The following is a 12,113-nucleotide window of genomic DNA, read 5'->3' on the forward strand; positions in this document are numbered from 1 at the left end:
CATAAAGTTTATACAGAGACTCCAGATTTACAGCATCGCCCCTTATTTATTACAGGCTTCTGATCTTGACTGATGGTCGCCCGTTCTTGACTTCGAGCTCGGAATTTCACGATTTTTGTGTTTTTGTCACTTTTTGGGGATTGTCCACAGATTCTCATAGGACTGATATCTGGGGAAGTTTCTTGCCACGGAGACAAAATGTCAGCGTTTTGTTCACCGAGCCACTTAGTTGTGAGTTGTGATCTGGTCTCCATTATCCCCACATTGTTCTAGATGATATAGAAAGTCGCTATTGGGGGGTATTTAGATCCCCGTCTTTATGAGTGAACCCCCTTCATGGATGAGAAGCCCCCCATACACACGAATGGTCACCGGATGCTTTACTACTGGCAGGACACTGGACTCATGGGATCGCTCACCACTTCTTCTCCAGACAATCATTCCTCCAGATGTCCATGTTGGAAGGAGGCATCATCGGAGAAATAACCTTACCCCGTCCTGTACTCCCTGCAAAGTTATGTTCTCTGATGAAGCTCCTTCAGACGGAGTGGGACATCTGCAACAATGGTGGTCCTAAGAAAAGCCAAGTGCAACCATGAGACCCTAACCTTCCAGAAGATAAAGTATCCTGAGCCCATTCGTGTTCCATCCATGGAGGGGGGGGGGGGGGTCATTGACCAATTTTGTCTAAGACCACGACCATGAATAAAGAATGGGATCTCGACTTCTAAGAGCAAGTTCTCCCATCATCCGGGGCAATGTGGTAATGATACTTTTTCCAACATGATGGACACCAAGGCCAAAGTGATTATGAACAGAACATGAAGATTGGGGTCCACGGTGATCAATCCTCAAAGAGCGACTAATAGAAAAAAAAACCAGAACTTGTGATAAACTACAAGTACAAGCCGATGTCGAGCTCCCGGGGCGAAGGACAGAAGTCTGGAGAAATAAGGGGCGACGCTGGAAGTATTAACAAATAGATCAAGGTTACGCAAAGACTCAATAAGTGCAAAATCTTATGAAATTCTGATATTTATTCTGCAGTAACAATAGAAACATCTGATGTAAAAACTCTACAGGCGTGACCAAAAGTTTGTTTTTTTGCACAGTGGGTACGAAAAAGTATTCAGACCCCTTTACATTTTTCACACTTGTTTCATTGCAGCCATTTGGTAAATTCAAAAAAATTTTTTTTTTTCACATTAATGTACACTCTGCACCCCATCATTACTGTAAAAAACAAACAGAAATGTTTGCAAATTAAAAAAATAAAAACTGAAATATCACATGGTCATAATTCTTCAGACCCCTTTGCTCAGACATTCATATTTAAGTCACTTGCTGTCCATTTCCTTGTGATCCTCCTTGATGGTTCTACTCCTTAATTGGAGTCCAGCTGTGTTTAATTAAACATAGAAAAGCATTGCCCAATACTAAAGAAACCATATGCTATGCATGCACAAAACTTTCCCTTGTGCATACACCCTCACTAGAAGCCCCAACAACAACAACAGAAGGCTAAAATCACTCTTATGTTTCTTACCTCAATCGCTAACACACCGATAGCTAATGCTCCAGCAATATACACATAGGGCTCCAAGGAGTTAAGTATCGTTGAGTAACACCCCTAGAGAAAAATAATAGAAGATACGGTTATTTAGGATTTTCAGATGGAATATGGTTATACCTTAACATGCCTCATAAGTTACTATGGTGGAAAGAAGTTGGATGATTTTAAGGCAGTTACGGAAGAGTGATATCCTAACAATATATGATTTAAGTTTAGTTGCCAAATTTAGTTCTTTACCTGTCTGTTAATTTCTTTTCCCATCATGCACTCTGCACGGCCAATGTTCTCTCCAGCTTTTTCTAGGATGTTTCTTCCGCAGCAAGCTTCGGGAACTCCATTTATTGCATATGTTTTGAACTGCAAAGCACCATTGAAATCCTCTGGTCCATTGACGCCGCAGCATTCAAACTGGAGAGGAATGTTATAGGAAGAATGTTCCAATGGTATATACATAGTTTTTTAGACATTTGACTACTTTTATATAATAGATTTGTAGCCTTGTATTAAGAATTATTGCCATGTTTATAAACCTGGTTAGAGTAATATTCAAAGAAATCCAACCTATTCACTGAATATAAAGGGTTATGTTGGACCCCATCACTGTTCAACTATTTATTCTATATTACAATAGTTTTTAAATTTCTTATTTTACATTACAGTAAGTATGATGTGTTAATTATATCCTGTCTACTAACCTGATCATCTGTTTCCTTAATCAGGAGGGTAGTGTCAGACCCCATCGCTGTTCCACTACTTCTAGTTTTACATTGATAAATACTTACTGTAATCATTACTGTATTCCAAGTTGATGTAAAGGCATCAGTGCTGTTATTGCCCTGGTAGTGTCTTTTTAGGTCCTTGGTAAAAAAGTCCCTGGTCAACTATGAGAAAAACATAAGTCAATATATTCACAATACGAATACCATTGTAAATGATTTTAAAAAGGGGCTGGGTAACCTCTCTGATTAAACTAGTATTCGTCATACACAGACATCTTGATCCTAGGGTTTGTATACTGGGCCTTCTGGGGGTGGGGGCAGATTTAAGATCCCCTGTGACTACCACCATTCTGGGAATATGGTATCAGGCCAGGAAATTGTTAGCATTGCACTGGTTAATATTCTTATTTATTTATATAGCACCACTGATTCTATGGTGCTGTACATGAGAAGGGGTTACATACAAATATAACTTACAGGAAACAAGCTAGCAATGACAGACTGATACAGAGGGGAGAGCACCCTGCCTTGTAGGCCTACATTCTCCAGGATTATGGGCAAGGAGGAGACAGTAGGTTGGGGGTTGCAGTATCTCCGATGGTGTTGAGTTGGCCATGAGATTATTGTAAGCTTTTTTGAAGAGATGGGTTAGGGATGGGATAAGTGTGGTGGGATCGGATTGGGTCTAGTGCACAAGTGGAGAGGTGTGATTGTGAGAAGATGGTCTGGTATACAAAGGGGTTTTGGTGGACGTACAACAAAGACTTGGGTTGTTTGGTCGATCTTATTTTTTAAGTGTGTGGCAAAGTCTTTGGCAGAGATTCGGGAAGTTGGAGAGAGTTATGCGTTGAACAACTGTTAGGAGTTGTGGGATAAGGAAGATATGAGAGATGTAAAGTAGGCCTGTTTAGTGGAGGTGAGAGCTGGTTTGAATGTGGAGAAGTCATCTGGCGAATGCGTTTTCTTCCAACGTCGCTGTGCAATTTTGGATGCTTGAAGATTTTGAGTGATGTTATTGTGCCAGGGTTGTCTATTGTTTAGTTGCACTATGCTGTGCATGACAGGGGTGACAGAGCTGATGGCTGAGGCAAGAGTGGCATTGTCTGTGTCATGGAGTGAAGATCTGGAGGCCAGTGGTAGAATCAGTCAGAGAGTGTGCATATGTGATGTATCTGAGGGGATGTGTAAGTTGGTGGACATGGATGACAGATGAGGAGGACAGTTATGAGAATGAGAGGGGAGGTTGAGGAGGACAGTTATGAGAATGAGAGGTGAGGTTAAGTTAGGTAGGTGAAGGCTAGGTGTAATGTAGGTCAGTCTATGTGGGTGGCTGAGGAGGGACAGTGAGTAAGTGTAAAAGATGAAGTAAGGGACAGGAGTTTAGAGGCTGCCGACTGGTGGGCGTCAATGGGGATGGTGAAGTCACCAATGATGATGGTTGGAATGTCAGCAGAGAGAGTGAGTGAGCCAGGTGGCGAGCTGGTCACTAAAGGTAGCGGTGTGGCCTGGAGGTCAGTATACGCCAGCCCTTTGGAAGTTGTAGGGAGAGTTATGGCGAGTTGATTCAGACAGAGTGGGCATTCCAGAGAGAGGGAGCTGGGGTTTGGCATCAAGGGCACAGAATTGAAGTTTCAGATTTGTGGGGTGCTTATATTGATTTGGGAGCAGTTGGAGGAGGTATTAATGGGAGCTATGAGCTGTGGGGTTCCAGGATTGGAAGATATATGGAGAGTAGGAGGTGGAAGGTGAGAGTGGAGGAATGGAGCACACACTGGTAGGGTGTCTATCAGCTTGTTGTGAGTAATTGTGTAGAGAGTGCAAGAAATGGATTACTGGTGTTACCTTGTGTTCTATTGTGTTCCTATTTCTGGTTTATATTTCTGCAGCATACTTAAGAGCCATACTTATGGAGACAGACCTAGCATAATGAATTTATGCCAAGCTAAGTGCACACAAAATACAGGCCAGGGGTGCTCAGGAGGAAGGGGCGGCAGGGAGGCCAATCACACACAGGTGGCAAGAATTAGAATCACAAAGGGATCCAAGAAGTATCGTTTCTCCTTGCGGAGAGTGACATGATAAGCATGTCGAGGTGAGGAGACTTAAAGCCGCGATGCTCCTCTGGGAAATATGCAAATTGTCAATCACAAAGGGAAAATGCAAACAGGAGATAGTCACATCCACATGGAAAGAGAACACCAAATGTGTGAGGAGAAACATGCAGGAACAAGACCATTAATCCCCCATCATTGGCAAAATAAAAAGTTGAAACTAATAATACCATATGCCTGGAAAGAGCTACTAACATTAAAAGGAACTAACAAAATAAATATGGGTACAATTTAGGTAAGAAAACCTTCCCCTACACCCCCTCTAACAAATTAATCTCAAACTAAGGCCAGCATGGTTACCTTGGCTTCTTCCTATGGTGCTGAATAAACAGGACACCGTAATATATCCCGTTTCTTTAATGGCTGTCAGGGTATCTGTATGTAGCATGTATTTCCTCTCCACCCCTCCCCCAATATAAGTGTCATCTATATTAACAGTGTAATAGATGGTAATGGATAAATAGGGGCAGTACACTGTATAGTTCTGGTCTCCAGTACCACTTATTTTTCGATAACTTTACTATTTGAACCCTTAAAACCCACCCTGAGGATACTTACATTTTCTCGAAAGAGGAAAGCCAAAATAGCAGCTGAGAGCTCCGCGAGGAATATGACCAAAATAAACATGAAAAACTGGAAGGAAAAAAAAATGGCACATTTATAATGGAAACATAATAGCAGCAGCTTTTTCAACCAAACATCTTTTTTTTTTTTTTGGGAATATTCAAACTATTGAAAAAATTTCCGTCCAAACTTTTAACAAGTTCCAAAATGTTCAGAAACACTTTCACATTGCTCATCATAAAGCTAGGAAAAGATCATCTAAACCAGAGTGTGAAAAATACAAACAACGCCCATCCAACACCCCCCCCCCCCCCCAAACATTTTTTTAGGAAAACCATTGGGCATCCCTGACCACCTCTAATTTCAGCAGAAGAATAAAGTGGGCCACATGCCTGTATGAGAGGTCAGATGGGGCCGCAACTTACCCCTTATTGAGTGCGGGAAGTCAATGTGTCATTTGGCCCCTTAGGGTTTTTTTTAAATTTTTTTGACACTAGACCTTGCGTGGGGTCTGGGTAAGTTCTAATCAAATGTCATAGTGGAAGTTTAAGTTTTCAAATCATAATATTTTATTGATTTAACCCATTACCCTCTGCAAGACTATCATGATATGATTACAAAGAATCATTAGTGTTGGGTATTGGCTGATGGAGAACTAGTTTCTATGGTTAGAAAATCTGTTATCTGAGCGTGAAGAAACCAGAGTATATCTTAATTACCCAGACAGCTATGTTTTTGCAAACCAATAAGAACTGACTTTTTATCTGTACATTGGTTTGTGAATTTCAGTGTTTATGTCTGGTGGGTCAAGAAGACAGACTTGCCAACTGATATACTATCTAACACACTGTGTAAGTCTGTAATAGTGACTGTACATAAGGTGTGTTAAGCTTTGTTTATTGATGTGTGCTGATATGCTAATAGTGCATTATATTCTGGAACCAGCTTGGTGACTTTGAAAGCAGAGAGGGAAAGACTGTACAAATAGATTGAATGGTCAAATAGTGCTACTTGATCCCATCACCATTGTTTACCTTATCTTGATGTTTGACTGAAGGACCCTGGGTAATTCTAAAGATAGCTTACCTGCCTTGGGTATAAAAAGACTCAGAAATCACATCCTGGGAGACTGAAGTAACACAGAGCTACCAACCAGACATTCTGCAAACCACCCAACAGACAAGAGAACGGACTGCAGCCAATTCATCATGGCACCATCACGAGGGACACTGATCTATGATTCTATAGGAAACAACCTAGGGGTTTTCGGCTCCGGTTGGAAGGACACAGATCTGATCCAGTGACCATCTCTGAACCATGGATATGTTTGGAGAAAGCCAGGTTTGGGACCCGCTGATCGCCTGGTTCCATGAAGATGGTCAGATAAGCCAAGTGGTGACTCTCGAGTCAACTGGCTTTAGACCTTGTATGGACTCTATGGACAGTTCTTGGTCATCTCCCTACGCTTGTCGTTACCTCTTCTCTGTGTGTGTATCACAGGTGGAATAGCGACCCTGGGAGCTCTGACATCATGTCAACTGGCTTTTGACCTTGTACGGACTCAACAGGATCTTAGCCGAGGGTCTGTCGGACCCGGCTGAAGAACACAGGACTGCTCTCGGCTATCTCCCTACGCTTGTCGTTACCTCCTCTCTGCTTGCATACCACAGATGGAGTAGCGACCCTGGGAGCTCTGACATAACATCTACCATTATCTCGGCGAGTCAGCGGAAGGGTGAGGCCCTGTAATGTGCACCATCTTGGGGTAATTGCTGGGATTGTTCTGTTTGCTATTGTGTGTTGTGGTTCAATAAAGTACTGCCACACTGTTTTACCTTAACCCTGTGTTGTCTGTGTAGTGTATTGCCCACCGGGAGATAGAGCGGGCGTTCAGTGGTATGAGCCCTGGTCCATGCAGTCTTGCTAAAGACATCCGGGCCAGCGGACGAGAGCACCCACTGACCCCACTTCTCCACATTGAGCATGCTTGGTGCTAAGCAAGTGACTTCAGTGTGCTCAAAAAAATACAGGTGCTTCTCACACAATTCTCTACAGGGTTAAGGTCAGGCGAGTTTGCTGGCCAATCAAGCACAGTGATACTGTTGTTTGTAAATAGAGATGAGCCAATTTGCTCAGGTTCCCTCTTATTCGGCAAGCTGCAGAGGGAACCCGGCTTTCTGGATTGCTCCAGCTGATTAGCTGATCGGCCCCGCAGCTGCATGCTTCACAGCTGTGTCACAATCACAACACATGCATGGAGAGCCTGTTTATTAGGCAATCCCTGAATATGTTGTGCCTGTTGAACAGCCGGTAGACATGCAGCCGCAGGGACTCAAACATTTTTCGAGCACGCTGAAGTCCCCAATAATTTTTGGCTACAATATTCGTTGACAGATGTAAGAAAGCGTCTAGCAATAAGGAACAGAAAGTGTAAGAATTATACGTACGAAGAGCAGAAGGCACTTGTTTTCGCGGATTGCTCCACAACAGCCCAAGAAGCCAAGCAGGAAAAGCATGGCACCCATGGCAAGGAGGAGATAGGCACCCATGAACATCAAGGGATTGGCGGCAATTATCTCTCGAAAATCAGTGGGGTCAACGATTACCCAAACCCCAAGTCCAAGCAAAAAGGATCCACTGAGCTGGAGGGAAAGGAAAGAAAAACGTTACAAGTTAGAAGACGAATGTGATTCCATTAGATTTCCTCCATCCATCTGGAACTGGGGTGAAATGGTGAAAAAGAAGCAATTTTGCGATTGTTTTGGGGGATCTGTTTTTTGTTGGTGCTGTAAAATGGACCAGATAATGAGATACTTCAGGTCCGCACAGTTCCGGCGCTGCCAAACTCGTACCGAAATATCAAACTTTGAATAAAAATTCTGGATTTTTTTTTTTAAATTTAACTTTGCTTTGTCACCATTTTCATAGACCCAGAATTTGTAAAGTTTTTTTTTTTTTTTTTTTGCATGTGCGCTGTAGTTTTTATTGGTACCATTTTAGAGCACATAACTTTTTTAATTGCCTTTTTTTTTTTTTTTTTTATGGATGGTGGAAAAGTGCAGTGACCAGAAAACAATAATTATTCCACTTCACATTTTGCCTTTAGTACAAATCGATGTCCTATAAAGTTATGCCGTCCATAGTACGAGTGATCAAATGATCGCAGGTTCACATCCCCCATGTTAAAAAAAAATTTAAATAAAAATTCAGAATCATAGTTCCCCCCCCCCCCCCCAGTTAATAAACAAAAAAAATCTGATCAGCTCTGACATTTTGGATCCTGTAATGTAAATGCCAGGAAAATAAATCAAAACGCCAAAATGTGTTATTTTTTTGGTAGCCTCACCCTTACCGCGATATGTCACATGATGGTATCAATAAATAATGTCACATGATGGTATTAATAAATAATACCGCTCAGCCCGAAAAAGCAAATCAATCAATGGGAAAAAAATGCAAATTCAATTATGGTCATAGATTAAAACTGGACAAGTCATAAGCGATACTTACAAATATGAAGAAGTTGAAGATGAACATGAGATACTTGACGCAGCTCAGACTGTCGCCCTCCATCTTGTCGCTCCTCCTGAAAATGCACAGGTCAAAAAAGTTAGGTAAAGTCTAGGCCGAGCCCAATCAGAAGGTAAAATCCTCGACTCGTCATACGTACTAGCCCACCATAAAGGGGTGCAGCAGGATTGCTTCCTGAAACAGCGCCACACCTAACTACGGGTCATGTGTGGTATTGCAGCTCCATTGAAGCAAACAGGGCTGAGCTGCGGTACCATAAAGAATGATGATAAAGGAGGATAAAAAATAGCAATTAAGCTGGAAAAGCTCCGTTTCTGAAAACCCATGACTATGGCCGTCATATGGTCCATCGTCCAGCTTTATGGGTGAGGAGAGAAGGGATCCAGGACTTGTTGGCGGTTCTGCTGCTCGATAATCGGCTCTTGATTATTCCGCGGCACGATATACCTGGAGCAGGACGCGGCGCTATAAGTGCGGCTGATTGCTACTTGTACGCCGGGCAAGTGAGAGCGGAGTCCGATAAAACGTGCACTTCAATCACCGCAAGTGGAGCTGTGCCCACACGGATTACGGACCCCCGCTAATGCCACTTGAAGGGGGCACAGACTTGTGCTGTCACTCTCCAGGCCGATCCTCTCGGAAACCAGCTGGGTCAAGAGCAGGAAAAGCGGCACAGGTACCAGCCATGATGCAGAGATAACAGCGGCTCTAAGATGTCTACAGTCCCCCTGCATTAGGAAATGGTGGCACTGATACACGGGGATATAGCATGACCGCTCGAAAACACTATGCACAAGAAAAATGCCCAGAATATTTAAGGGATTATCTCACTAGTGCCATTTATGGGATGGATATAGGATAAACTGCGATAGATGAGCGTTCCACCGCTGAATCCCCGATACCAGCGCCGGGTCTCCCCATCCATTGCTATGGGGAGCTCAAAATACAGTTGGAGCTGGTCTAGGTCCACGTCTGCGCTCACTGCTGGCCGGAACGAGACTGTGGACCCCTGTTTTGGAGATAAATGAGGGGACCACTCCTGGAACCTGAGAGCTGGGGTCCACAATCACGTTCTGGATGGCATCTGACCAGCAGTGAGTGGAGAGGAGGCTCCTGCCCAATACTGTGCAGGTCGCCCTCGTGCCACCAAAGCGGCCGACATCCGTGGGAGCAGCGGGCTCCTCTGAGGTCGATCTATTGTATGAAGATGCTTTGCAACACAAGTGTCCCATAATGAGGAAGAAAAACCCGGCAACTTCCCACCATGATATCCAACACCAAAACTTACACCCAGATTTCCCATTTGCTTCCTTCTTCGATGCTGAACGCCATTAAGGCAAAGCCCGTACCACAGAAAAGTAGATCCAATTACCGAGGCATTCAATAAAATCCTCCTCCATTAAACAAACAATGCAGTAAAGCAGCGGCCCGGACTACTCCGTGTAATTACCGGCCCGCCCGCCATCATCAGTAATGAAAAGCTTTTAGCCCAGGAGGTCGCGGAGAACGTTAAACAAGCAGCCGCCGCTGTAACACAGTGTATGTCGTTACCGGAGGGATGAAGTAGTCATATGGAACGGGAAATAGCAGAGAGGGGGGCCGCAAGGGCCAGAGAGGGGGGCCGCAGTGGCCAGAGAGGGGGGTCGCATGGGCCAGAGAGGGGGGCCGCAAGGGGCAGAGAGGAGGGTCCCAAGGGCCAGAGAGGAGGGCCGCAAGGGCCAAAGAGGAGGGCCGCAAGGGCCAAAGAGGAGGGCCGCAAGGGCCAGAGAGGAGGGCCACAAAGGGCAGAGAGGAGGGCCACAAGGGCCAGAGAGGGGGGCCACAAAGGGCAGAGAGGAGAGCCGCAAGGGCCAGAGAGGGGCGCCACAAAGAGCTGACTGACGCCTTTTCTCACTGAATACAGGGCAAAATTTGGATATAAAAAAACTCCTGTAATAATGATTCTATATGTAACTCCATCTTAGTGAGGCCGAACAGCAAGCATGGACTGATTATATATTACCGGTGACACCCGTAACGGGTCAATTAGGTCTACAGCATGATGTGCAGAGCAGGAAATCTCAAATATCTATTTATGTATCATCTATATCAGATATATCAATGTTATATGTATCCATGGATCCAATTTCTTCTATCATCTCATATCCATTGATCCAATATCTACCCATCAATCCATCTATTCGTCTATCCATTCATCCAGCCACCCAACATCTATCCATAAATCCAGCCGTAATTTATCCATAAATCCATCCAAAATCTATCCAGCCCTCTATCTATCCATCCATCCAATATCGACCCATAAATAAATCCATCAATTCATCTACCCATCAACTATATCCATAAATCCATCTAATCAATACCAACCTATAAATTTATCATCCATCTCTTCTCACAAGTCAGCTCAGTACCCTTTTGCCCAGTTCCATGCGTTTTCAGCAATGTCCCTGACCGGCGCCATCATGTGGACATCTGCCTACGACTAGTGTAAAATGTGCAAAATCCTCATAGTCCACCGTGGGTCACAGTCAGATTATTTGGACGTCCAGCAGAATATTACTCGCCAATTTCCAGGTCTGCCTTGATGATAACCTTGAGAAGGTGAATATATTTTGTAGATGTGTTCACATTTGGAATGTGCACATTATAGATTCAGACTGATATTAGAAACTTTAAAAATGAAGCAGCAATATATATATATTTTTTTTTTTTAAGAAAATTTACAAAACTTTTTTTTTTTTTTTTTAGAGAGACTTAGGGGGTCCTATATATTAGACCCCCCCAAAGTGATACCATTTTAAAAACAGCACACCTCAATATATACACAACTGTTATCAGGTAGTTTATTAACCCTTCAAGTACTTTTCAGGAATTAATGATAAAGTAAGTGGCATGACCGGAAAGAAAAAATGTTATTTTTTGTCATCTAAAGGTAGAAAATATCTGAACAAGTCGCTATAGCCAGCAGACCGTACGGCATCAGGACCACATGATCAAGATCTCAGGGTGCCGATGGGGTTATAGAGGTAGCCCCCACATTCACTTCTATCTCAGGTGAGTTTGAAGTCGTTTTGGTGGTCACTAAGCTGTTAAGACATGAAAGTCAGTGAATACGGGAAGTTTCTACAGCCTTAAAAAGGTATCCTCATGTGAAGTCATGAAAACCATCAAGTGCTTTCATGAAACTGACTCTCAAAGACTGCATCAGGAAAAGAAGATCAAGAATGACCTCTGCTGCAGAGGATAAGTTCATCAGAGTAATCAGCTTCTGTGGAGACACAGCATTGCATTTTAATTAACCAGATGACTATTTTTTAGCAAACCAAGAAGAATAGACTTATCAGTATGCTGACTTTTGAATTTAGTCAAGAAAACAGACTTGTGCTTGTGTAAGCCTGTAATATTGACATTTCATATAACATATTGTGCTCTTATTCTTGATGACTAGTGATGTTTACTAGTATGCCTAATTATGCATTGTGTAGGCCAGATAGTTTGGTGACGTCGAAAACAGAGGAGGAAGAACTATGCAAATAGATTAAATAATCAAGTAATGCTACAGGAAACAACCTAGGCGATCTCGACCCCAGTTGGAAGAAAACATCTGCTCCATTGACC

At 43.2% G+C, this 12,113-nt stretch overlaps 1 protein-coding gene across 1 annotated transcript in view; it reads right to left on the reverse strand.

Moving 5' to 3' along the window:
- The window catches only part of TSPAN18 (tetraspanin 18), a 98,243-nt gene that overhangs the window by 2,161 nt on the left and 83,969 nt on the right, over positions 1–12,113 (reverse strand). The window contains exons 2-7 of the mRNA XM_069739754.1: positions 8,478–8,553; positions 7,415–7,609; positions 4,962–5,036; positions 2,356–2,454; positions 1,811–1,981; positions 1,547–1,630 (exon numbers count right to left, since the gene is read on the reverse strand). Coding sequence (XP_069595855.1) covers positions 1,547–1,630; positions 1,811–1,981; positions 2,356–2,454; positions 4,962–5,036; positions 7,415–7,609; positions 8,478–8,540 — 687 coding nt within the window. The 5' untranslated portion in view covers positions 8,541–8,553. The remainder of the gene's footprint in view (positions 1–1,546; positions 1,631–1,810; positions 1,982–2,355; positions 2,455–4,961; positions 5,037–7,414; positions 7,610–8,477; positions 8,554–12,113) is intronic.

This window comes from Ranitomeya imitator, chromosome 9 (assembly GCF_032444005.1).
Source record: "Ranitomeya imitator isolate aRanImi1 chromosome 9, aRanImi1.pri, whole genome shotgun sequence".
Taxonomy (NCBI): Eukaryota; Metazoa; Chordata; class Amphibia; order Anura; family Dendrobatidae; genus Ranitomeya; species Ranitomeya imitator.